Source organism: Grammomys surdaster, unplaced genomic scaffold (genome assembly GCF_004785775.1).
Source record: "Grammomys surdaster isolate TR1022 unplaced genomic scaffold, NIH_TR_1.0 126059, whole genome shotgun sequence".
In the NCBI taxonomy this organism is placed as follows: domain Eukaryota; kingdom Metazoa; phylum Chordata; class Mammalia; order Rodentia; family Muridae; genus Grammomys; species Grammomys surdaster.
In genome coordinates this window covers 2860651-2888411 of record NW_021620869.1, presented here as the reverse complement: position 1 = coordinate 2888411, position 27761 = coordinate 2860651, and the positions used below count along the sequence as shown (strand labels likewise).

Here is a 27761-nt window from a genome sequence, read left to right as displayed (position 1 = left end):
TATGGTGTTAATGTACGGAGCAGGTGGGCTTACAGTCAGCATTCTGGGGTCTCCCTAAGTCTCATGAGCAGCAGCAGCAAGGCACCAAACAGAGCTTCTGGAAGCAATGCACACAGTAGGGATGAAATCTATAGGAAAGCAGGAAGGCTGGAAATACATCAGACCTTATGGAACCTACACACAGCTTGATATTAGAAGAGATTATCATTTTAAAAAGTTTGAAGTATTTCCCCCAAACAAATTTAAAAACAAAATAAAAATGAAGATCAAATAAAGATCACTTTAATTTGTTGCAGTAAATTATTCTTCCTAGGAATGATCCTAAGCAGAAGCGGAGCGACAAAAAGAGTGAACCATAGCAGGGTAAGTGTTAGGGCACTTTCCCAGTCTTTAGTCAATACTGTCTCCACAGTCCCCATAGTGACTTGAGGGACTTGAAATGTACGGAGAATTAAGACACATCATCACAACAGCCCACAGGAGGAGTTGGGCAAACAGGGCTCAACACAGCCTGTGACTTTACACTGCCTACAACAGGAAAACTACCAGCATTAGACTCAAATATATCAAAGACGACCATTTTAATTACCAGGTTAATCACTATAGTGGTCAACTAGTAACAGAATGATGACCAGTTGGCAAACAGAGGGACATACATGAAAAACAGAAAAAAATGTAATCTCCAAAAGGTGAAATATAAATAGGACAGGTCAGAAAACACTATGAGACAACCTATGTAAGTACTTCTTCCAATGTAACTGGATAAATATTACAAATACTCAGAATAATTAGAGGGTTTTATTTTTTTATTTTTATTTTTTTTTTGTGTGTGTGTTTTGTTTGTTTTAATACCTTCAGGTAACCAGAAAGAGGCTGACGTGAAAGGGAACAGAAAATAAATCCTGAGCAAATACTAGCTGAAGACAGTCTAAGGTGCTGGAGCAATACTCATGAGAAGAAACTTGAAGGCAAGCTCTGTGGATAGGGTACAGACGGTAATGTCAAAGGCACAAGAAGGGAAGTACTAACCACCCCGCTAACCACATACCTGCACTACCAATGAGGCCAAGGCTGACAGAGGGAGGCAGGTCCAGCAATGCTGTAGCCCGTCCTCCTGAAGCTGACAGAGAGAAAGCTGGACCTGAATGAGGCTATTTATGGCAGAGGGAGGCAGAGAGTCTGTGGACCTGGAGGCCATAAGGAGCAGCTGTATCCACTCAGGTAAGATCTCAGTTCAGACACAGACCATGGTAAGGAGATACCTTATGGCTGTGCTCTCAAATGTATATGGTGAATACAATTATTTTCAAAAAGGCCCAAAGAACTTGTTTAAAAGAAAATGTTGAGTCTTTCAAGTAAGGGAGGGGGTGGGGGAAACAATTGACCACATTGAACCCTTAATCAAAGCTCCAGTGGTCTGCAGCCTCTGCTGCTCAACTGACAGTTCAGGCAGCTGTCTTCGGATGCAGACCCACGTGTTCACTTCCAGGCAATAATTTCACACTTTCCAATAACCAACATGCTACAGCAGACCATGGACAGAGGACATTTCCCACTCCAGGATGCTGCTTGGTACAAGCTACTGGTCTTGTTAGGCCCCTGACCCTGCCTACATGGCTGGAAATAACAGCAATGGAGGAACAAAAGACTTGTGAAGAAGAAGTGTAAACCAGAGGAAGGTATGAGGAGGGGTAGCTGCAGTTTCCATGACTGCATGAGCTCCACCATCCCTGCCACAACGTACCACTTGGTTGGAGGACATTCCATAGAAATGTAAGGCCTCACAAATGTAAGCCTTAGAGATGCAGTGAGGAGTAAGGTGACATCAGATGTCACTGTGAAGAACCAGAGCTATTAGCTAAAGAATGGAAGATATGTGTCCATCAAGACACTGGGTCCATTGTGTGCCTGAGGGCTCACTGCTTTATCACTAGAAATGAGGGGGACAGCAGATTCATTCTTCACAGAGGTGGCTTAGTGGCCACATGTGTCCCTGACTTTGCCCCCCTGGCAGGGCTCACCTTTCTGAAGCTGTCGTAGATCCGGCTGCCCTGATGAGCTCCAATAGTGATTTCTGGGAGGTAGACCGGGATGGTTGTGTAATTTAGCACTTCTGTCTTATCCTGAACCCTGAAAAGTAAGACAAACATGAATTTCAACAAGCCATCAAAATAAATACCATTAGGCAAACATTCTTAGCTCTTCACATATCTATAGGGACTGCAGAGATGGCTCAGCAGTTAAGAGCACTGGCTGTTCTTCCAGAGGATCTGGGTTCAATTTCCAGCAACTGCACAGCAATTCACAACTGTCTAGAACTCCAGTTCCAGGGGATCTGTCACCTTCACACAGACATAAATGCAGGCAAAATACCAATGTACATAAAAATAAATAAATCTTAAAACAGTAACAACAAAAAACCCAACCAAACAAAAAAAGCGAAACCAAAACAACAACAACAACAAAAAACCACCATTAACTAAGATAAACGCTATTCACAAGCAGGCATGTTCAAAGCATCACTTCTTTTGAAGATCTCTGGGGCCATGTAGCCATTCTGCTGAAACAGCTCCAGAACTGAGGGAGTTCTGTGAAGCCCTGATGCCTTCACATAGTGAGCTCTGGATGAAAGGTTTGGGAAATGGAAAAATGGAGCCAATGTGTGCTTCACACAATAGCAGAGAGAAATCTACCAGCAGATGGTAGGTCCCCACGGTCTGCACACTATGCCCTCATTAGACAGATGTAACATCAATGCCAGTGGGGAGGCACTGTCGTGCCTTTCCACAGGTACCAATGCTTGTAGAAAGCAAAGTGACAGGACCACGTGGAACTCGATAGGTAGCACATGGGGCCATATTCGTCATGGGTCAGCTTCATTTCTGGTACTAATAATACCAACTATAATCTTCTACCCTGCTGAGTCAAGAATGTTTATACAACTGTTACAGCTCATTCTCTTCAAAGTTAGGCTCAGCAAAATCACTATGCTTAAAGAGACAAACCCTTCATTTTTTCTTTTTCTTTTTTTTAAATTAAATCTGGGCATAGTCATGCAGGCTTGAAATCCATGAATGCTAGAAACCCTAATACTTGGGAAGCTAAGGAAAAGGAACTGCCACAAGTTTGAGTCCAACCTGGGCTACCTGATGAGACAAATGTCTGAGGGGAAAAAGGCACTAAAATTTTTCTTATTGTTACAGGCTCAAAAACCAAAGTAATTATTTTCAACAGATACTTAGCTACACCTAAGTTGTAAAGGCAACAGAAGGTGCTTCTTGCTTGCATTTCCAAGTGTAGATTCTGTTACTGTATCTGGCTCCTGTGGTTAGACCTAGGAAGTGTCCAGGCTTGCTATGTAAACTTGCAGACAGCCAGTCCCCACAGAACTAGAACAACCCAAGAGGAATGCATGGTGTGTGGGTCCACGGTTCACGCTTCCAAAAGAAACCACAGGGAAATGAGGACTGTGTCAGGCTCAACTTTGTGGGTGGCAGGAAGATCACAGCCTACTGTAGCACAAAGGAGCCACTCCCACAATGATCCAGGGCTTCAAATCCCCCAAGCACAGCTGTTCAGATAGCCCTGCTTGCCAGTCCTCCGGAGTGGGTTTGCACTTGTTTAGGTAAGTGGCCATACTAGACACAGGAGAAGATTAAGATTGCATTTCTTAGCTTTCATATCCTATCCAGTTGGTTTTTTCTGCCAAAAGAAATGAAAACATTTAAAAATAGTTCAAGCATGCAAACAGTAAAGTCTGTAGAGGACTCAGTAGCTGTGCTCTGTAAGCTTGCTCTGATTAGCTATTAGATGAAATTCCACCGTGCCAAAGCCCAACTTCAGCACTACTTTCAAGACCTCCCTCTCCACAGGGACAACTCTTCATGACTGACTATGCCAGCAGCGTATGCACACACAGCTGTCTACTGTAACACACAGGATTATTCTGTACCTGCTAGTGTTTAATTCTGTTGAAGTGGTAACAAAATATTTCAACTAAAAATGAAGTACATGGTAAATGTTAACAAATATCAAAGAGAGGTGTTCTGGAAGTATGTAAAATATAGAACAACAGCGCCATCTATCCAAAATTACAATTTACACACTTCCCAGAAAAAGAACAAGAAGGCTTTAAAAGTACTCCATTCTGTACCTTACTTAAACCTGGAGAAACAACTCTTGGCAGAGCTCAGAAGATGAGAAGAGACACAGCACACCTCCAGTAAATACTTGTCAGATAAGCTAGAGATAACCTCCTTGATCAGAGATAATGAAAAACTAAAGGCACTGGGAAGCCTTTTATGACTCAGAACACAAAGCCAATAAGGAGTTCTGCTTACACAATGCATACTTGGTTAGATACTGCAGATGGAAAAACCCAGCTGAGAACAATGTTCCTGCCACACCAGTGTCCAACTATGATGAGATGAAGTCTCACCAGCTGGTTAGTACCATGGAGAGACAGCTTTAACCAAAAGCACTGAGACAGGACAACAGAAAAGAGTACAACAGCAACTAAGGTTTTATGACTGAATATTTCTCCAATAGGAGAGATCCCACTTTTCTCCCACCTTCCACAGGTTAATTTACTTCCTCCTGAACTGTCCTTCTGCCTGAAACCATGTGGAGAACTTGCATCCATCGCCACAGAACTAGATCTCTGTCTGGAAACTTCCAGCAGCTGCAGTGAACCTCATGGGCAGCAGGTGGGGCTGGGTGGTTGGGTAGGGGGGTGCGTGCACTGACAAATGTAACTGAAATTAAACAGAAATGTTCTAAAGCAATAATTTGGTCAAGTTCTGGACCAAATAAGTATAACTGGCAAGTGGCATGTTTACAGTAATTGTCTCAGAAAACAGATCATAATTTTCACTCAAGAAATTAAGGTCAACACAATTACCATTGAAAACTTATGAAACTGAGGAGGAATACAACACAGGGAAAGGACAAAGCCACAGTAAATGAAATAAAAGCAATTAATTGGATGTTGTAACTCACAAACTCTGGGAAAATTACAGGATACACAGCTCTATACCCTGATAACCATATAACTAAGTAATTACCAAAATTATGATTTTTAAGCATGGGTCAGATCAACACGTGTTTCAGATCACATTTAGAAAATGATATGGTATTATCTGTGGGAGGTCAAAAGCCAGAAATACTTCTCAGTCTCAGTGAGTCTGTTTGGGTCTTAGACAGTCTCTTTCCCGAATGCTAACTCATACATTCTGCCCAGGAGAACTGAGCATAAAAAGCAAAGATTACAAGACATTTGTGTGACAGACCCCCAGCATTAAGAGGAGGTGTCATGGTGGTAACAAGGCAGTGGTGACTGCACAGGCTGTGAAGAAATGAAGTTCAACACTGGGCTTCAGATCACCAGGTGCTAGACCAGGACAGAGGCTGCAGTTCCTGAGCCAATGCAGAACAGAAATGTCAGTGCCTGGGAGCACTCTTCATAAAGGGGAAACAGGAACTCTCTTAACTTAAAAACAAGCAAGCAAAACAGACCAACCTCTGGAGGTGTACTGGAAAACAGTTAGTAACTGACCAGAAGCAGAGATCCAAGATGAGGACGTCTAACCACCACGGCAGAGACAGCAGGGTCAGGAGAGAAACCACAATGGAGTACATCAACCTTCAGACTAGACTTAAGGGAGAAGTGAAGGTTAGCATGAACGGAGGGGCCTAACTTACCATTACAGCCTCAGACTCAACCCCAAGCACATGACAGAGCAGGGCAAGACTGGCATAGGCTCAGAGCACCGCAGCAGCTCCACTTCTGGAGTTCTTCCTGACAGACATCTCACGGCATCTCCAACATCTGAGGTCTCCACTGCAAACCAGCCTTTACTTTCTCAGCTTCATGCAACTATCTTTTTGGCCTCTTGTCCTCTTAGGGCCAGCCTTCATGCAGGACTTCCCTGCCACATGCTGCCTGGACTCATAGCTCTCTGAAACCACAGAAGAATTCCTGACTCCTCAATTCTTGTGTATTTTGTGCCTCTAGATCCAATACCATTTAGATAACACTGCCAAGCTCAGCAGCCAGCTTGGGATAGCCCCTCACACTGCCAAGTTCAGATACCAGCTTGGGATGGCCCCTCTTTGCCTTTGACCACATTGGTATGGTGAAGCTTTCTAGAAAAACCACTCAAGCTTCCTCATAAAGTGGAAGCTTAGCAGGACAAGGTCTTGTGTCCTGGGCAGCTTATTCCTCCAATGAGAAACAGGTGGACTCTCCTTAAACTAATCTATTTAAATAATTAAAGCCTCTCTTGACCGAGATGCCTTGGCTGAAAACATTAAACTTCCTAGTGCTTTTTTCTCCCAATTATTTATGTTGTTATTTCTTTCTGTTCCATTTGCTCTTTCTTAGTGTAGAATTATATATGGATTATCAATAATAACCAAACCACAGACTCAATGGTATACTCTCTTGAAATTTCCTCTGCCAAAGAGATTAGTCTATTACTTAATTAACTTCAGGCAAGTTCTCAGGACAAAGGCAGAAGACAGCCAGATTCTTTGCCAAGATATCACAACCTAGTTGTTGGTAAAGTCCATACATGAGTATGACCCTCAGTGCTACTGACTTTCAAGTTCCTATTAGAAAAGTCCACTAAGTTCTCCTTACAAAATTCAACTACTTTACTAATCCAAAACACCAAAGCCTTCCACATTCCTTAAAACAAAACAAATAAAACATGATCAAGTTCTTCACAGCAAGAGCCCACTCTCTAGGATCCAAACTTCTAGAACAGCAGGGTATAAGGCCATAGAATCAGGAAGCAAAAAATTTCTTACTGGGATACTTGGGGTGACAGTAAACGGAATCATTCTTATTTCCACACTCTGATACCTAGACTGGCTATAGGAGAAGCAGCACTACATACTGAATGCTGATTCAAAGCACATACTACCTTCTGGAGAACCCTGAAGGGGAGGGAACTCTTCACAGTGAGCACAACTATGGGCAGCATACATGGTTGTACATTTTACTTGGAAAGAGGAATAGCCAGATGTGTGAGTGTCTGTATATTGATTTATGGGCTGTGGACAGTATTTTGGCAGGATGGTCAGGGCTACAGAAGGAGGTAACTGCTTCCAGCCTGCTTGTCCTCATTTTTGCTAGCAAGTCTGTCTATCCTGCTGTTGCACTATTCATGCACCAATATTAGCACCAACTTCTTCGGTATTCTAATGTATACTTAAGACTCTAGGAATCCTCCAGGCCTTCAGCACCAGATAGGACCAGTTAGGACCAGATAGGGAGATCCAGCCTCATGGACTGAACCCCTGCCAGAGTCTCAGCCCCTTCAGTGTGAAATAGCTATTCCTGGATTATCACAACAGCATTCTATAAACCAATCTAACAACACACACACACACACACACACACACACACACACACACACACACCCCTACCTCTTCAAGGGAACTGAATGTATGACTCCATTTTAAGTAGTTATAGGTATGCCACGGTATCCACAAGGGATGATTCCAGAGACCCTGTGGATAGCAAACTCTAAGGACATAAAAAGCACAGTAATGTCACACAGCCTCCATCTTTCCAGCCACACACTTTCAGTAATCCTCACTGTGGACACAGCTGTCACACCACAATGCTTGAAGAATACTGAGAAGGAAAAGTCTCCACATACTCAGCACAGTCACAATATTTAAACAACAACAGCAACAGCAACAGCAACAACAACAACAAAAACTTGGCTGATGTTGTGGCTAAAGTAGGCTAACTGCACATTTCTTAGATGATGTTACAATATACTAAGAGATTATATCTTGCAGCAAAATGGAACCATGCCAGCAACACTATAAGGGACAGAGGGTGCACCCTGCTGTCAGCCACCTGCCCTCCTGTGGAATGACACTGGACACAGATGAGCTAGGAATGATAGGAAAACACAGCAACTGAAAATGTAGGGTTTTTTTCTAAAGTATGAAATGCTGATACTAAGAATATATTAAATGATCAGTTAAATTCAGAGATGGAGAAAGAAAACAATGTAGTAAGTAGAAAGCACAAACCATGGAGAAATGGATTCCAATAGTACTGCTCATTTTAATGTAAAAGATCCAAGTTTAGAAGATTCAACTGTCAGACAATATGAAAGAACAAGACCTAACTACTTGCTGTATAGGAAAATGACTTAAAATTGAGATAATAAAAGTCAAAGAATGGACAAAAAGATGCCATGCCTCTGAGAGCAACAGTATCTTTAATATAACATTTCAGACAGAGGAAATTTCAGAACAAAGGAAAACAGCAAGCACATGCAGATGAGCACTACCTAACTAGAAGATGTATTTAATAACTATCGAAACACAAGGCAAAAGTCAACAGGACTCAGTGCAGACCTGGGAGAACAGAGGGCACACATGACCCATTCACCACATGCTCGGCTCTGTTTATAGGCAGGCGCAGCACTCCCTGTCCCACAGCAGAACCCACACTATCTGCTCAATGGACCATGAGCCAAGACAAAAGGCATGCCAGCCAGAAGACACCTGAATGGAGGAGAAAGAAGAGAAATAGGCAGCATGTTTGCAGATCACAGCAGGGTGTGGGGATGAGGGAGGAGAATGGTAGATGGAAAGCCCCAGATACAACACCAAACAACTTATTCCTAAATCATATGTGAGACAAGGAAAGTCTCAACAGAATTCTGAAAATATTCTACCTTAGTGAAACTAACAATATTCTTTATCTGCTGTATAGCCTCTGGTACCTCAGAAACTCCAGGTTCTCTGTGGTGTTAAGTTAGCTGGGAAGCTCCTGAGACTATTTTTGTTGTAGTAGTTTGTTCTTTGCTGTGAATGTGGCAGGAAGATGCTCCCAGCAGTCTTAACTGGAAGGAAGAAAGTAAGTGATGGGCTAAATGAGCAAGGTGTATAGAAAAGGCCTGAGGAAGCAGCACTCAGCTCTCTGTGTCTGAAGGTTACCAGGAGTCAGACTTGGGAGTGGCCTTTATAACTCAATAGTTCTATGCCCTAGTTTGCTTGTATCTCCCACTATAATGTGTCTCTGCTGAGAGCAGAAATTTTATTTGATCCTAAAGTCTTTCAAACTAAAACCAAACCTGGCACAGAGCAGAAGCAAAATAATGACAGAATTAATAACAACAAACCACTATGTACTGAGCCCACCAGAGAGCTCAAGAGTTGCTCAGAAGGAAAAGGGCAAACACCTCAGTTGTGGCTGGTGCAGTTGACAACTCAGTTGAAGCATTAACTATTTAAAACTGTCTACTTCTACAGCATGCAGCAGACCCCTGCAGTGTACACCCAGGAGTAGTTTGTTCCCTCCCCAAAAGCTCTCCCAGCGACTCACAGCATCCGCAGGTTGTGAAAGGTCCGATCATCCTGTTTAAGCCAAGGCCCTTTGTTGTAGTTAAGGTATTCAATGTCCTCTACCACCTAAAACAACAGAAACAGAGAACCCCAGCTCAGAATGTGAATGAGGCAGCACTGCAGGTTCACAAAGTCTTGGCAGATCACACAAACCAAGACGACATACAGATCAAGAAGAATAAAATGGCGGGACTTGAGTGGGCTCAGCATGACCCTGCCTCATCAACATTCCAAATTAGCAAGGGAACAGAAACTGTCCCAAGACAGGAAGAAAGGTAGGATGAGAGGAAAGCCAACATTAAGGACAGAGTACTTATCTTCCTAAACAAGTTCCTTCTGGAAGGGAAGACAGCCACACAGAGAAGCAGAGGAACCTGCACACCAACATATTCCTGGAGAGCCCAGGCCTCTAGTCCTGTCTTTCAGAGAGGCAATCTTCTCACATTCACTGTTCTTCCAGAACATGCCCAGCTCCGACCTCATTTAAAAGTCAGAGGTTCATTATTCTAAGATATATCATCTAAACATATGTCTAAAAACCAATCAAAAGGCACAAAAAGAAACTGAATATGAACAACTTGGTGTTGGTCCAGGAAGGTAGTGAAACTAGCCTTTCAGTCCAAGTAGGACAAACCAGGAACTAACTCAAAAGAATGCTTATAGGAGGAAGCAACAGAGCCACACTAGAACACAGCCTCCTGAGAGCAGAATGCTGTTCCCTGGTAGAAGAGCTCACCAGGTCCCTTTCCTCCTGCCCTCTGTACAGAGGAACTGAGCATGTAGGTGGCTCACAGTCATCAGCTCTCCAAGCTCCTTCTGCAGGTCGGAGGAGCCTGAGCTGGCACTTAAGTCCTGAATTTGTATGCTTCTTATAGTTTACTAACCCTTTGCTGACCTTCATTTCTGTCTAAGACTGGGTCTCGCTATGCAGCCTTGGCTAGCCTGGAACTCACTATACAGATCAGGCTGCCTCACACTTGCAATAATCTTCCTGCCTCTGCTTCCCAAATTTTGGCATTACAACAAGCCTCACTAGGCCAGGTCTGTTTGCAGGTAATTGAAGTTTTAGATACAATGAATATACAATGAAACATAAGGCAGAACTCCAGGCTGGGGTGGTGGTGGTAGTTAGTTTTTGTTAACAGGGTCTCACTAAGCAGCCCAGGCTGGTCTTGACTTACTATGTAGTTCAGGCTGGCCTCGAACTTGTTTTTGTTTTTTCACCAAATGGGTATTTATTTACTTTAATGCCATTTAAGAAATGATTTACTCCCTCTTATTTTACTTTTTGACTATTATTATCTTGAAGGAACTCTGCCAAACTAAGATAGTCTTCCTGTTCTGTTTCTGCAGTCTGGTGAACCAAAGCAAACTCACAGCGACGGGATGATCTGTTATTTTGGCACTAACGACACAATCTTTTCCTTACAGTGCATACGCTTTTGTACTTGGGAAAGCAGATGTCCTGAATTACTCCTTTTCAGAATTTTCTTGGTTGTTACTCATTAAGTTCCCTGAAAACTCTATCAAGACTAACTGGAATTTCATAAAATGCAGAGTTATTAACTGGAATTTCACAAAATGCAGACTTAAGGAAAACAGATCTCTTTAAATAACTAACTTTTCCTCTGAACTAACACAAGGTTCTGTCATGTTTTTTGATACAGGTTCTAAGGCATTTTGCATCTTTGCTATTTATGATTTTAAGATCATACACACAAAGCTATTTTTTGAAAAGTCAAAAGTTCCATAGCTCAGGGAGGTTGATGAGCAGGGTACTTCGGGTGGATTTTGCCATTTGATTACGAAATGCCAATGCTTGTCAACTCGTAGGAATCAAATTCCTCATGTGCTCTGGGGAACCCTGTACATCAAGTTGAAAAGCACCTGCCGCTGGCTGGCATCACCCCACCTTGGTCGAGTCTTCAGCTTCCCAGGAACTGTACACCAACACCTCGCACATCTCACTGTAAGACAGATCGAGAGGCACAGGGTCAGCATTTCCAGGGAGCAGGTCTGCTCAAATGCCCAGCAGCCACTAGAACCCCTTGCTCTGACACAAGCGTCCCCCACCATCTGTGACCTGGATGTCCTGGAACTCACACAACCAGAGTGTGACACAAAGATCACTCACTTCATTTTGTTTTTATTTGTAGTTTTAAGGACTTTGAGGATTTAAACAACACCCTGAAGATTTTTCAGTCTCAAACAATCTAACTGTTACACACAATACGCCAAGGACCAGAGAGCCATGTGGAGTGAGGACAGCACAGTTCCCTCACACTCTAACACAACAGGGATGGAGGGAGATTCATCTGGTAATGCTGACCCTAACTTTGCTGAAGGATGCCCCCTCGAAGGACCTCTGGGACTATGTATTCATGGCCTTCCTCCTCGGGCATGCTGAGTGTTTTTTCTAGATATCTACCCACTACCTGAATAAGAATGCACAGGACCTCTAGTGCTAAGACTTGTCATGGACTGGAGCACAGATTTACTTTTAGCATCAAGAATTTTAAGGATAGAACAGGAGAGGAAAATTAAAAACAAAAACAAAAAACCCTACCCAAACAAATGTACAAAACCTGAATTGAAAAGGCTCCTGTTGGCTCTGCAGCGAGGCCATGAGTGGAGAGAAAGCACTCTGGGATGTATGGCTCCAGCCTCTGCAGGGCAGTTTGAGTCTTACACATTAGCACTGTGCTGGGCTCACCTCATTTGGGGGAGGAAGGTTTTCTTGTAGGCATTCTCGATGTCCTGGAGATAGGCAGAGGTGACTTTCATTTCATGTGGCTAAACAAAAGTAGAGAAAACATCCCAGGAGGCGTTCAGATTCTTTTTTTTTTATATATATACATATGTAAAACATGACCACAAGTGGAGGCACTCTTCTAAAGAGTTACCAGCTGCAAGGGCTTAAGGAGACAGGCAGTGAGGACACCCCCACCCCCACCCCAGTCTTTCGGTTGCTCCTCACCAAATGAAGACATTAAGGGACACACCCCCAACCCCGCCCATCATGAGACTTGGAGGCCCGCCCTCTCTGGATGCCCCGCCTCCCTACTGTGGACCTTCTCTCCACCTCAGTGCATTCCTTCCTTACCAACCCCACTAATCTTTTCACTCTCTCGCTTCCCTTGTCATTTGAAGACAATTCTGAAACATTTTAAAATTCAATTAAGAGTGACAAGTCAGAATTTAAAACTTGATAGTTTCCCCCCAGCTAAGATCTGTTCTTTCACCCCGGGTCATCTTCTGTGGCTGTTTGTTTCCTTGCTCACTATGCGCTGCTGGAATGGGGAGCCCCTTTCCAGTGAGCACACAGTCCTAGCACCCTGTAACCTAGGACAGACGTACTCTAGAAACACCATGGGAGGGAAGAGGAGAGGGAGAAGAAAATGACTAGGCCTACTGATTTGACTTATAACATAAAATACTCTAAAACCGGACTGTGATGGGAGCTGCCATAACCTGATAAATTTGCTAAAGCTCAGTTGTAAGCGTCAGCTGGGTGCACGTGATCAAGCATAAGTCACATCTTACTAAAGCTGTTCAGAAAAAGCCAAGAGCCATTTATTTCCTGAGTGCCTGAGGCCCTGGCATCTAGAGCAGACAGAGGAAAATGTGCCGGTCAACTGCACTCTGTCTATGGACATGAAGGGGACTGACTTCCCTGGAGAATTTACTGCAGGAGAGTGGGCACCATGCAGGCACCACAGGCACTTCTGTCTGACAGATGCAGGCACTTAATATGAACGGTAAGGAGCCACAAAAGCACTACTGGGGTGACGGAATGACTCATCACCAGCCACAGCCAAAGTGAAGCAAGTTCACAGGCAGGGGGGATCCTAAAAGATTCCCAGAAACAAACACCTACCACAAAACCACTTAGTGCACACTCCACCCAGATACTGGATAACACATTGAGTTATCAGCAACTCTGCTGAGTGAGGTGTAGACGCCCGTGATAGTTCACACACAGCCTGGAAGTGCAGACTGCACTGACAACAGCAAGCACACACCTCTCCACAGAAGCTCCTGTCTATATACAGCTACTGTTTCTGTGTCGGTGAGGCTAAGACTTGACTTAGAAAACATGTAAGTGACAGCTCAAATGTGGACTCACAATTATTTAAGACATTTCAAATATATTCTCTAACATAACAAAATTGCTTCCTACAGCTATGGAATATGACTTAGGTTTTCTCAATGACTGCCATTAACAATTTTGCTGATTATTTTATTAGGGAGATTAAATATTTGCAGTTCCCTCTGTAATTCAAGTCCTGATTTAGTCATCCAACTTAGAGTGAGCACTTATGCAGTCTGCGGGACAGGCACAAACAAAATGGTTTCCTTGTTCCTGTCAGGGGCAGGGAAGAGCTGGTTCACTTGCAGGGTAAGCAAGATGGCTCAGTGGTGCTCACCACCCAGCCTAGATGCCCGGGCAATCTCTGGAACCCGTGTAAAAGGGGAAGGAGAGGACATCACAAAGTGGCCTCACACTTCCATATGTGTGCTATGACACATGCACCTCTTGACAATTTACAATACGTAGTATTATATACAATAATAGTAATACATGAACATTTTAAAAGACACTTGCAGCCTGCATTAGGAAAGACGCCCCTGAGCCCGTGAGGACACAGCACCGAGGATGGCCACTTTACGCTCACCAAGGCAATCTCCATCTCCACCACAGCACACAGAGGCCACGTCTCCCCCGACCAGCACCCTTTAATCTCTCAGAGAGTCAACAAGAGGGCAGCTGGATATGGAGCACATGGCTCTCTACAGAATCAGGACATGCAAAGGACATCCAAGCCACTTTCATCTCCAGGACAGGAGGACATGAGAGTCCTAGCGAAAAGAAAGGTCCCGGCAGGGTAGACGAGGTGCTCTCTCTGTCTCCCACAAGAATGACTCAGGGACAGATGTATGCTCTTGGTTGGGATCTTCTGCACATGTGTGCTGACCTATAAAGGCCATTGGGAACCGGCACCTGTCACATGCTGATCACAAGAACATGTTGTCACCTGGCTCTTATGGGTAATGACTCACATCTCCTTTCTTCTGGATCCTGCTCTGTATCTCTGGCACAGGCACATCAATATAGATGACCGCGTGTGGTGGCAGGTACTCTGGCAGGGTGAGCCGCTTCACTTCATTATAGTGGTCCACACCTGTAAGACAGCCCGTCATCAGCACACTCAGACGGCTACAGGCTTCCTCTGGCATGAGGATCTAAATCATGACTTAAGCTAACCGCCGCTCACAGGACAGACCCTGAGTGTGACTACCTTACTTCCTGGGCAAGCTGGAGGCACACCAGTGTTCCCTTCATATGTTTCTTGAGCTGGGATGCATGAGATACCTGCTGTGTATCCATTTCTTTACAATACATAGATAAGAGTCTGCTCTATAGGGAGTTCTAAGTATTTCACAAAGACTCAGCTGAAAAACGTAGGCTACACTTACCTGGGTTCAGAATGTCTGAGACATTGACGGACTACATGTAAGCATCTACTGGATCAGATCTCCACAGAAATGAAGTGGAGCACTGTAACTACCAGTCATTTCACCTCGGCACCCAACCACAGACACCACAGTCCTGATCACTCTTGTTATTAGAAAGAACAACCCAGGGTCATTCACGCACACCCTATCCACACTAGCCCCAACAGAGAGAATGCACTAGGTTCACAGTGGGATATCCACACTTGGATACCTCTATGCAGTGTTGAGAAAGCACTGTTTCCATGGTAAATCATCCAGAAGTGACAAGTGGGTGCTTGCACTCAGGCCCATGGAAAGACACTTCACTTCACTTCTGAACATTCCAGTGACCCTCAAGGTCACTGTGTTGAAGGTTATTGGGGACTGGCCTGTGACTAAGACCAAGGAAAACCAAGCGGGAGCAGGAAAAGTGTGATGGAGGAGGCAAGCCCATGGGACTAAGGCACCTGCCCCAACTGCCCTGACCATACCTACACAAGGAGAAAGCTATGGCTTGCCCTACTTGCTAGACTTGCAATGGGCCAGCCCTTGCCCTCTGGTGGCTTCCTCTGTTCCATCTCCATTTGCCTACTTGTTTATGTCAACATTCCTTTCCTTAGGCCGTTTTTCCCTCCCTGGATGCCACCAACATTAGCTACTGCACTTTTCCCTATCCCGGTACTAACATGACTGACTCCAGTCACTAACCCTACACAGGTGAAATCCGACGGTCACCTGCTACAGCACATGTGGCATGGCAGACCCCTCCCTCCCTTCAGCTCTCCGTGTACACACATAGCCATGCAGCTTTACCCTTTGGGGTTTCTGCCTCCTCAGATGTTGTACCCAGGACCTGGCTGCCTCTCTGTTATCACTCATGGGCATTATCAAATCAAAACAGGCCCACTGTCAGTGCTGACAGCAAACTACACCGGCTGGCATCCATTCCCCAGACCTCAGCCGCATGATTCTGTCTATACGTGTATCTTGAGCCCATCTCAGAGAATCTCACATCCAAGATTAGCAAACAGAAGCCCCCTATGCAGCCTACTGACTCCTCTTCATTCTAGAAAGTGGTCTTCCATTACACTCCTGCTGTGCTTCTGCAAGAGTGACCACTGTCCCAGTCTTGTCAGCTGTAGCCTCGGGAGGAGATAGCTCCTGTTATCAGTGTCCTGCAACCTAGGCTACCTACTCCCTCCCATCCCTCTCCACCAGTCTCCTTGCCCTGGACTTTCCCATGCATGTTCTCTCCAGACACTCCTGTGACCACCTAACTATTCAATCTTCCTTCTCACACCTAAAAGCTCAGGGGTCCCTCGGTACTTCCAGAAGGTATCCAAGCTTCCCACCCTAATAAGGTGCTCATCCTTGCCTGTCCATGCCCTGGCTGCCACTCCAACAGTTCCACTAGCCAGCCCCAGCCCTCTTTCTGTAACAGCACTCGCCTAATGCTGACGATTCAGCTGTCCTCACTCCCTCCTGCACTCAGTGGATGATCCCTGAAGGCCATTTACTACAGGAGCTGTTCCTGGCAATGACTCCTGCCCCTGCCACATTAGTCAGATCACAGGGTACTCTTCCATGGTACTCTGGATCAGCTGAGGGGTGTCAGGGATGCTGTTTTGTCACTCCTCACTTCTGCTGCCTTAATGCCTCTCCCCTAGGACAGCAAAAGCCTTGCTTGGTGTGCCTGCGCATCCAACCAGAACTGTGCTCACACTGGCTCAGAAACACCTGTTGACCAACCTCAAGTGCTGCCTGGAATGTATAGGCATGTTTCTGCCACTCTTTCTGCTCCCCACATATGGGAGCATGACCTCTAGCCATCCACCAGAAAATCAGCCAGAGCCTTGGATTGCAATCATTCCTTTGCTTCCCTCAGTTTCCCTGATCAAGTATACTCACGCTGACCTCCAGATTTCAGTGCCACTGCTGCAGCCATCAAGCACACAGGCAAGAACCCGACACTGAAACCGATCCAGGCCAAGCACAGCATGAGCAAACTCTTGACAGATATACCAATCTCCCTAGGTTTCCTAGGCCAGCCTACTTTAACCAACAACCTTTTATTCTCTCTCCTTTGTTAACTGCCAACCAATGCCAATGTTCCTAATATAGGGTCATCAATTAAAGGGAAGCAATGATATTGGCAACTGTGTAGGGCAGAGGGGAAAATAATAAAACAACCCAAGTCCATAAACCCATATGCTAGAAACTGGAGAGTCGAGCACAATTAGTTACACAGGCCAAGGAAAACTAGTGAGGCTGTAGGACTCAGTGAGGTCAGGGGTCTCCTAGGGAATGGCTATGGGAGCTGTGGGATGCCTGAGTATTCTGAGCACCAAAGATGCCACTTTACTTATATGGTAAGTGAAGGGACAAAAGACAGCTATTTAGGCTGAACTTGGTGAGCTCCCTTCTCCCCTGGGGAATATATCATGCCATTGCACTTATTTCATTCAAAATAACCTCCCCTCACCCTCTGCAGAGGCACACCCATCAGCAGAGGCACAAGCACACCAGGGGTATATCAAACAACTTACACTGCTTTCGGATGAAGCCCTGGTTGTACATTGCCTCCAGGAAGACAAAGTCACTGTAGATGGAGCGCTCCAAGACCACACCTTGTCCTGTAAAAATAAATGAACAAAAACTATGAACCAAATAGATAAAAAGTACTTCTAACTAGAAATTTTATTTTAGAAATGGAAAGCCAAGAATAACAAAAATGCAGTCACTTACAATTCCAGTTCTTACCACATACATTCAAAGTCCATGCTATCTACAAATAGAAAGCCCTTTAAACCACATTGTTCATTTGGTCTGAGGTAACAGTGTCTTCTCCATCGCCTGAGACAGAGGAGTGTGGGTCTCTATCAGATCCTGGAGGATCACTGGGACCTCTCCCATCCCGGCTACCTCCCCCACTCCATGTCCTACTCCTCATAGCCATCAGGGCCTTTCAAACATCTATTTTTTTTGTCATTTTTCTGAATATAAAGAACTAAGTATAAAAATGTTTCACGTTCAGGATAATTTCATGACTTTTAGTTATCTCATGTGTCTGGAAATGGGACAAATTCATGGGCCTGTCCCAAGAGGTGGAATGTCAGCATTTGGTATAACGCTGTATTACAGGGTCAAAGCAACGTTCCTTTTTGTCTTGAGACCATCTCCATCATAAAGAAAACTTTTTCTTCTCTTTCAACAGCAGCTTCAGATTACTGCCTCAGAGCAATCACGTCCCAAAGAACACCCTGGCTCAGAGTGTTCTGTTTTTTTTTTGACAGAGAACTGCTTAACACTCCAATCAAATCTGCTTTCTACATGAGCAGTTAGGTAACAAACTCAGATCACTTCTTTCTCTAGGTCCAGTGTCTTCTACATCTTTTAGCATGATCTGAGAGACATACAGCTCCCTGGGGACACTCCCATCTTTGAGGTGGTCGTGCTGAAGAAGCCAAAAGTGCGTGTTCCCGTTGCACTCAGTGAGAAGGTGAACTGGAGGCTCACAGAAGACACCATCTCACAATTGTATCTTGATCCCTCCTTCTCAGCAGCAGGACACTTCCGAATTCAGCCTGATGAAGTTGTGCTCAAACTTCCCAGTGGCCTCCTCTCTCCTCCAGAGTAAAGGCTTCCAAGTCTAAAGCTCTCCGATGGCAACTTCTCATCTTCATTACCAGGATCACCAGCTCCGTCCACTACAGTGTCATCACTCAAGATCTTCAAAAGTCCCTGCATCCATCCTGTGAGGAACGCACAGGCAGAACCTTCCCCTCTGGAAGAATGGGTCCTGGAACACCACTTATCACAGAGAAACTGGTTGTTCTGTAGCTTCACCTAGGTCCAGCTCCCCAGAGCATTCACCACCACTCACTCCTGTCATGCAAATTTCCAGTCAGTCTTTATCCTCCTATTAACATATAAGCCTCCTTCCTGTAGTGTTCCTGGCTTTTGGAATAAGTCTAACACACAACAGGGAGTCGCAGACTATTTAGTGACTGAACACAGCATAAATGGAAACAAATCACTGTGCACTTAACATGTAAAGTGTTTCTCTTTAATTTAAGAAACAAGTAGTTAGAAAATAAGGTAGAATATGCTTCTAAAAGAAAATGAACTGTCCTGAAAGCCAGCATCATTCCCAAGCTACTGCTTGGGTTTCCCTGAGGTAGGTCGTGGTACAGAACCAAAGAGGGAGACTGCAGACCATGTAAGTTTCTAGCAATAACACTAACTGAGACCCGAGCTTCCATCCATGGAAGGAAGTAATCATTAATACAATTGGAAAATAAAAACCAGCTCCTTCTGTGACAACTTCAGCATCACTTGGGGTCTGTGGACCCCTGTGTGTGCTCAGGACCCCCGAGTCCCAGGCCACGGGTCCCAGTGCAAGCTTGTGAAGCAGCCTCACCAACTACCTTGAGGTCTTGCTGAGACACATCCTTGTTCTCACTGCTCAGAATCACTGCGTCAACTTCCAGGGGCAGCGGAACTTGTTTCTAAACCCACCATCAACCACAGGGCAGCCACTGCCACAGGAAGTAGACATAGCCTTGAATATAAACCACCCAGTCTTTCTCAAACAATCTGTCCATCAATCATGGGCAGTCATACAAAGTTGACAGAGCCTTACACACCAGCTACCCCTTCTCCCACTCAATCCACTCATCAGCCGCAGGGCAGCCACTGCTATAAGGGGTAGACACAGACTTAAATACTGACCACATCCTTCCTCCCCGCCTCCCCCTACACTATACACCACTGTGAAGGCAGTTCCTAGGACACACACACAGTACACCACTGTGAAGGCAGTTCCTGGGACATATACACACAATATACCACTGTGAAGGCAGTTCGTGGGACACACACAAAGTACACCACTGTGAAGGCAGTTCCTGGGACATATACACACAATATACCACTGTGAAGACAGTTCCTGGGACACACACACAGTACACCACTGTGAAGACAGTTCTTGGGACATACACACACACAATATACCACTGTGAAGACAGTTCCTGGGACACAGCTTTGGCTACAGGATCAGTGGATGCCCACTGTTCGTTTTCAATCCATTCTGGGTTGAGGACAGGGAAGGGCTGTATTCTGACCTTGTTTACACACACTCTGGCTCTGTAATCTACTCTTCTCTCATGTCCTAACTGCTTCCTAGGCTCTGCTGCCAGTCTCCCACTCTCTACTTTGCTTGCCCAAACATTTACTAGTATAACATCTGAGGACACACTTGCTTTAAACTCAGTGGGCCCCAGGACCCCCACCTCTGCTACCTTTTCAAGGTTTAACTGTTAACCTGATCACTGTCCCTCCAGAAAACCCACTGACTGTCATCCATGTCTCTCTCCATAGGACATGAAGTCCATCCTTATGAGTGTGACTTCACATTCTCCCAGTCACCTGTACACTGTCCTCCAAACACAGTGCCATACCATCTACAAGCTGCAGATCTCCCTGCCGTGGGCAGCAATGTTAGGCTACACTATTCTGAGCATGCATCAACAGGGATTCTGAGGACTTATGATCTTACTGAAAACACAGAACTTACCTATAATTACCTTTTCAGAAAAACTTAGAAGAGAATCAAGGAGAATGCCCTCCACCCCCGACCAAGGACACAACGGTACCTGTGCTCAACAGGTGCTCCAGGGCGTCTGAGTACTGCAGGAGGCGGTTGGCATACAACCAGGACTGCAGGCGGTAGCTGTTGCCATCATTGCTTTTGGGATCGTCATAAAATTTCTCAAAACTACAGCTGCCACTAAATTCTATGTCGAGGGGCTTTCCGTCACCTGTGGTGCTGCTTGCGTACTGTATCCCTGCTTCTGGAAAGTGCTTCATGCCTAAGGAGAGAAGACCTGGATGAAACATGGGCAGACCACTCACTCCTACTTCAAGTATGTGGTTGGACAGAAACCCGAAGAAAATTTGAATGTTATTGTCAGGGCTGCATGTCAAAACCCAAGGAAAAGTCCCCTTTGTGCCCATACTTCATCACATGCCCAAGAAACACATTCTGTGCTGGATAATGGCTAAAGAGTATGTTTCTCCATTCTCTACAACCAAGCAGCTTAGCACAGCCCCTTCCAACCCTCACCACTGCTGCAGTCCAATATCCACACAGGCAAGCAGGCAGATGGCTGCACGAGGAACTGAAGAGACCAGCCTGTTTCCTATCACCCCATGTGAGAGTGGATGTAGTGACAGCTCCTCTGGCAAGGCAGCCCAGAAAAGGATTCTGCTGCACTCCCAGGTAAAGTCCAATTCCAACTGGTAACTGCCATGGATGTTTTAATGTTATCTTTGAAAGATTAAAGATTATTACCTCTTCCCCAATTTAGTCTTTTCGAGATAGGGTCTCCCCTTGAAGCTATGGGTGGCCTAGTACTCACTATATAGCCCAAGTGTGCCTCAATCTCATGGCAGTCCTTTCACTACAGCCTCTCAAGCACTAAGGTTATAAGCATATACTCAACAAGCAATTTAAAAATGTAAAAGACCTACCTTAGGCCTAAATCTACCTAGTCAATAGCCAAGCAAACTCTAGGTGGAATAAGCAGCCACACGCCTGAGGCGCCGCGGCCATTCTGCAGGGTGCGTACCTAGCTGCTCTGCGATCTCCCTCGCGAGCTTGTTCTTCCCCGAGCATATGTTCCCATCGACTGTGATCACGCGGCTGTGCTCATGCAGCTTTTTGGTTGTCTTATCACCAAGAATGGAGGCCAAAAGCCCATACCTTAGCTTGCAGTGCACACTGGTATGAATTCGTCCCTGAAAAACACAACGCCACATCACCACTCTGGTTACTGCAGGATTTAGCAGCTATTACGTAAAACACTAAGGCCCCTCTTGTTTAATGACCTGACTCCTTTCTTCCTCAGTGCAAGCTCTCTGGGAGCTGACTTTTACCTCCTTAGGTCTTAGAACAGGGCCAGAAACAAGGACACTTGCTATGCTAAGGAAAACTAGATGGATGGATGGACAGAAGGGTGGATATGGACAAATGGCAGCAGGGAGGAGGACTTGACAGAATAAAAGTACCTCTCTGATCTAGGCTTTTGCCTTCAGCCTGTTACCTAATTACCCTACTACTGAGTAAACATTTAAGCATGAGAACACTCTAAAAGTTAAGCTTCCGTAGAGTTCCCATGCTCTAGGCCTGAGTATGATGCCCTCAACAGTGGGAACTGTCCACGACCCACAAACAGAGCAATATAAGCATTATTTTTGCCTTTCTTCAATTCCATAATCACCCACAGAAGCTGAATGCCCAGGCTCTGTGGAAGCAGCATCATCTCCCTCTCCTGCTGCACAGATGCAAAGGTCCTCTCGTCCACGTGGCAAGGGACGTCCTCATAAGCAGTCTCCCAGTCTAGTCATCAAACTGAAGCTAAAGTAATCCACTCTCCCCAAATAAAAATCACCAAGCTGGAGACAGTGGAAGATTCATAATTAAAAGGTGAACAATTTTAAAATAAGCAAACTGATCTCACAAAGATCATGCAGATGGCATGTAAGTGCCTAAGATACTCCCTCGGGAACCAGCTATGTGTGGTCACTGGGTGCTCATAAATGCAAATGACTTCTAGCACCCATATCAGCAAGACAGCATTCAGCAGGGTGCTCTGTACTGCTACGGAGTGCAAATGGGACAGTCGATGGAAGACAGATGTTATAAAACTTCAGCCTCACTAACGACCCAGCAAACACATCACCCAATGATAAGAAACATTCCCACAAGAAATCTGCACGCATACTTAAATCAGCTTTTATTTTTCATAATTGCCTTGAAGGGGAAACTACAAAGATGGTCTTCAATAGGTAAATGAATAAATCACAGTATAACCAAATTATGGAATTAAAGGAATGACTAAACAAGCCATAAAGACACGAGTGAATCTTTTTTTCCCTTGCTGTTTTTGGAGGTTGATTTTGAGACAAGAGTCTCACTATGTAGCCCTGACTGGACTGGAACTCCCTATATACTAGACTGTCCTGCCTGTCTCATGCTGGGATTAAAGGTGTGTACCACATCTGGCTTAAGATTTATCATTATTTAGATTTAGTGTGTGTGTGTGTTAAAAGAGAAACAAGTACTCATAACAGCTGTGCAGCCCCACAAATGAATTTAAGTGTAACTGTAAAAGTATATGTAAAGAAAGCACTGTGACAGGTAATACTTGTGACTGACTACAGGAGTCTAGAAAAGGCAAAAGGATAAAAATCATCAAAAGTGCAGTGGCTATCATGAGTTAAAAGGGTAGAAAATAAATGAATATTAAAGACAATAGATTTTTTTTTAGGGCTGTGAACTACTCTGTGTGTACTGTAAAGATCAAGATATAACACTGTTCATTGTGCAAAACAATAAAACTTCACAGCATAAGGAATGAACTCATTGCATGCAAAACTTACTTAGGGCGGAACGCAGAGTGTGACTGAACTTCTGACATATAAATATGTGAAACAACCTCACTGAAGGGGGTGATATGATGAAGATACAAGGAAATGAGTGTAGTCTCTAAGGGTCAAGGACAAAAGTGCATGGTGAATATGCTTTGTGCTCTAGTTGGTGTGACCCTAATGGGGCTTAGGCTGACAGTGCTAATTCATAATAGGGCTTAGGATGACAGTGCTGATCCGGGGTCACATTCACACACACCTCATCTCTCTCTGGCTCACATCCATCCATACCTCTCTACACACAGATCACTCCTGTTCAAAATAAAAACCCTTAGCATGACTGTCAACCTCTTTACAATTTAACACCTATGTACTTCCAGCTACCAGAAAGCAAAGACGTTATGATGCCGTCATAAACCGTGTCCTGTTTCCAGCCACGATCCCCTAGGCACCTACTATCACCCACTATTCTGCATGCACTTTAAGAAGTCCTAATCCTCCTCAATCTACCCCAAATCTCTGCTGCTGCTCCACATCACATCACCCTAGAGTCTACAAGGCGTTCGACAAAGCAGCTTCACCAATCACTGAATGGATGAGCATGCGGGCCCAGGCTCCAGGGCTCCGGCATCTCGGTTCCCCGAGTGCAGCCGGGAAAATGAGTGCCGCTGCACCCGGAGCTGTGAATGGAGGCCTCAAGAGCTCATGGGTCTGACCGACAATGCCGGAGCGTCAGGGCTTGGAGCCGACAGGCCAAGATCCAAGCGAGGAGAGCCACCCGCCGCTCACCACGCGCTGGGCTCCCGCCGCGAGGCCGCGCGCGGGCGCCGACCCCGGGACAAGTCTCAGCAACCTCAAGGCCATTGCTTCACCGTCTGCGCCAGCTCAAGGACCAGAGGGACATGAACGCGACGGGGTCCTATCTTGTTTACGGCGCGCTGTCATGACGTCACTACAGAGTGTTCGCGGCGCCTGTCAAAAAAAATCTTCCGGGATTGGGACAGGGCGGGCCCAGAGGGAAGGGGCGGAGCTTAGGTCTAGATCAAAGCTCTGAGGCGTGGGCTTGGACACTGAGTGTGGGGAAGGGTGAGAAGACCCGCCTGAGCCTTGTGAATTGCACGGAGGCTGCCAGCTTTGAGCTCGGGTTCTCGCAGATGCTTTGAGTTGTATGACAAAAGTGTGACCCCTATCTCCTGGTGTTCTGTGGGGTGGATCCGCTCGCTCCCCAGATTCTGTGGTGAGAACCTGCCGCCTCCACGCTCCACGTCCCTGGGTTCTATGGACGTCACCTACTCCCAGTCTGAGTTCTGTAGGGAGGATCGGCTCCTTGCCCTCCTGCTCGCTGAGGAGAAAGCCCATTCCCCATCTGGGTTCTATGGACATCACTCTCTCTCCCATCTAGGTTTCTAAGAGAAGGACTTTTCACCAGCCTGAATCCTGTGGGTGCCACCCGCTCACGACCGGGTTCTGAGCTCTTGTAGTACTGAGAGCTGAGATGGCCTCAGACCTGGTACCACCAGGTATCTCCAGTGCAAAGCTCCCTGCTTCACTTCCACAGCTGCCGACTTTTTCCAAGTCACCTCTTGAAAAGCTCTTCAGCTCCAAGACCCTCTGAGGCTCAGGAGGAACAGTGTGAAGAAGCCAGGAAAGGGGTGATAGGGAGAGGAACCCCAAGACAATGAGGAGTTCTGGGCTGTGGCTCACCTTCCACGTAGTTGACACAAAACCTCCCCTGCATTTCCGGATTTCTAGAAAGCCCGGCATCCTTTCCAGTACACTGAGAACGGGAGGGGGACCCACTCCACAGTCCTCTTGCGTCTTGATCATCATCTCATTTCCCAACCCCCCTCCAGTGCACTAGGTGTCAGGCTCAGGCTCACCCTTAAGGAAAGACACTGTCCTTACCTCCCTAGATAAGGTCTCTGTGTTTGGCAACTTCCACTGGTGGCATAACGAAAAAAAAAAAAAAACACCGGTGCATGTAATTAGCCTGCAGGTCTTCATGGTGCTACTTAAGCCGCAGTCAATTCATCAGCCCCGAGTTTGCTGCAAGCTTTTGTTGTGAGTTAACTGTGATTTTTTTTTTTAAATATCAACTATTGAGTGAGCCTTGAATCCCTGGATTAACCCTCCCTTCCATTTGATTATATGTCATTCTTATAGTAATGAGTTCTTAAACTTTTAAAAAGAATTCTTTACATGTTCATTAAGAGTAATGGTCTATGATTATTAGCTAGGGACTCTTTTTGTCTTGCCTTAATATCAAGATACTATAGGCTTCAGCAAAGTGACCTGGGGAGCATTTCCACACTTTTATTTTCCCTGGATGCTTGTGACCAGCGAGTGTGTTTCTTGATGGGGGTTGAGGCTCTCCTGGAGCTGTTGGAGGAACTCTTCAGCCATTCAGAGGGAGAATAAGCCTACTTGGGTGGCAGCTCTCATCCCCATCAAGACTTTTCTATAAAATAGCTGGATGAAGGAAGCCTTTCAAATGGCAGCAGAAGGCTCCTGTCTTAGTCAAGGTCTTTTTTTTTTTTTATTCCTGCACAAACATCATGACCAAGAAGCAAATTGGGGAGGAAAGGATTTATTCAGCTTACACTTCCACATTGCTGTTCATCACCAAAGGAAGTCAGGACTGGAACTCAAGCAGGTCAGGAAACAGGAGCTGATACAGAGACCATGGAGTGGTGTTGCTTACATAATGACTTGCTTTCTCTGGCTTGCTCAGCTTGCTTTCTTATAGAACCCAAGACTACTAGCCCAGTGATGACACCACTCACAATGGGCCCTCCCATCCTTGAAAACTAATTGAGAAAATGCCTTACAGCTAGATCTCATGGAGGCATTTCCTCAAGGGAGGCTCCTTTCTCTGTGATAACTCCAGCTTGTGTCAAGTTGACACACCGAATCAGCCAGTACAGCTGGGGACTTGACCAGAGAGAATAATGGAGAATGGAAGTTTCATATCTAGCCCTCAGTGGATGAGTTTTTAAATCATATTTGGTGGCTGAAGCAAAACTGTAGCATCATTAGTGTAGTGCCCCCATATATATGTACAGGAAATATTCAGAATAATCATATTTAGAAAATGGGGGACAATTAGAAGAACCTAAATGAAAGTAATGTTTAGTTCAGCATGAGGAAGAGTGAACCAGCCTTATGGCAGGTTGTTGTAAATTTATCTGCGTACTGTAACACCTAGACTCACAGCTAAGAATACTGCAAAATCTTGGTCCCTAAACATAAGCAAATAATGATGGGATTCTTTTAAAGCTGTGCATAAGGTATCTATTGGAAGGTGGAAGATAAGCAGAGGAAACAGAAAACAGTGATTTCATGTAACTAAAAACCTTCTGCGCAGCAAGAGAAACAACTAAAAGAAGTGATAGCCTACATAATGGAAGAAAATCTTTGCTTGCTACATACCTGTCCTACAGTTGATGTCTAGAATATACAAAGAACTCACCAAACACCAAACAGCCCATTCAATAAACACACCAGTAAAATGAACAGGTAGTTCTCAAATAATGAAACATTGGTGGCCAATAAACATAAAAAATTTAGAGACATTAATGATAAAAAGAAATGCAATAAAGAGTAAATTAAGATTCATTAAAATCAATAAAGTCATACCTAAGCCCTCACATTATATGACAACCTTAGTAGTTCTTTTTTTTAAAAAAAAAGATCTATTTATTTATATGAGTACACTGCAGCTGTCTTCAGACACACACTAGAAGAGTGCATTAAATCCCATTACAGATGGTTATGAGCCACCATGTGGTTGCTGAGAATTGAACCCAGGACCTCTTGCAGAGCAGTCAGTGCTCTTAACCACTGAGCAATCTCTTTAGCCCCAACCTTAGTAGTTGTATGTTGAAGAAATTGAATCTGTAATTCAAAAATCACTTAACTCAAAAAGAGAAATTTCTTAAGCACATATGTTTTACTGAAGAATTTTACTTAATACATAAATATATAACACTAAATGTGTAGAGTCTCCACCAGCAAACAGAAGAGATAACGCTTACCACCGCGTGCTATGCCGCCATAACTGTCAAGTCCGCCAGCAAGCAGAAGAGATAACGCTTACCACCGCGTGCTATGCCGCCATAACTGTCAAGGACAGTCCAAAATTTAAGCCCTCCATAGATCAGTGTCTTTTATGAACTTATGTAAGAAAACATCAGCAAATTGAATCCAGCAACACATAAAATGAGTGGTACACCACAAGCAAATGGGATATTGTCCAAAGATGAAAAGGCACCTGATGTCTTAAAATCAACTAACATAAAAAAACAAAAGAAATATATGTGATCAGACTGCCTGGTTCAGGGAAAGCATTTGACAAAACTCAATATGCATTTAAAATAAAAGAACACATCTGCTCCAACAAAGACTACAGGGTGAATGGGATTTGACTTTTTAATAAAAACCAAGGGTTTCTGCTTTCCCTACAC

At 44.9% G+C, this 27761-nt stretch overlaps 1 protein-coding gene across 1 annotated transcript in view; it reads right to left on the bottom strand.

Moving 5' to 3' along the window:
• The window catches only part of Ndufa10 (NADH:ubiquinone oxidoreductase subunit A10), a 35233-nt gene extending 11012 nt beyond the window's left edge, over window positions 1-24221 (bottom strand). The window contains exons 1-9 of the mRNA XM_028755338.1: window positions 24088-24221; window positions 21498-21666; window positions 20523-20738; window positions 17418-17504; window positions 14437-14558; window positions 12089-12168; window positions 11288-11342; window positions 9356-9441; window positions 2022-2130 (exon numbers count right to left, since the gene is read on the bottom strand). Of these exons, the coding sequence (XP_028611171.1) occupies window positions 2022-2130; window positions 9356-9441; window positions 11288-11342; window positions 12089-12168; window positions 14437-14558; window positions 17418-17504; window positions 20523-20738; window positions 21498-21666; window positions 24088-24162 (999 nt within the window). The 5' untranslated portion in view covers window positions 24163-24221. The remainder of the gene's footprint in view (window positions 1-2021; window positions 2131-9355; window positions 9442-11287; window positions 11343-12088; window positions 12169-14436; window positions 14559-17417; window positions 17505-20522; window positions 20739-21497; window positions 21667-24087) is intronic.
• Window positions 24222-27761: the final 3540 nt, after the last annotated feature.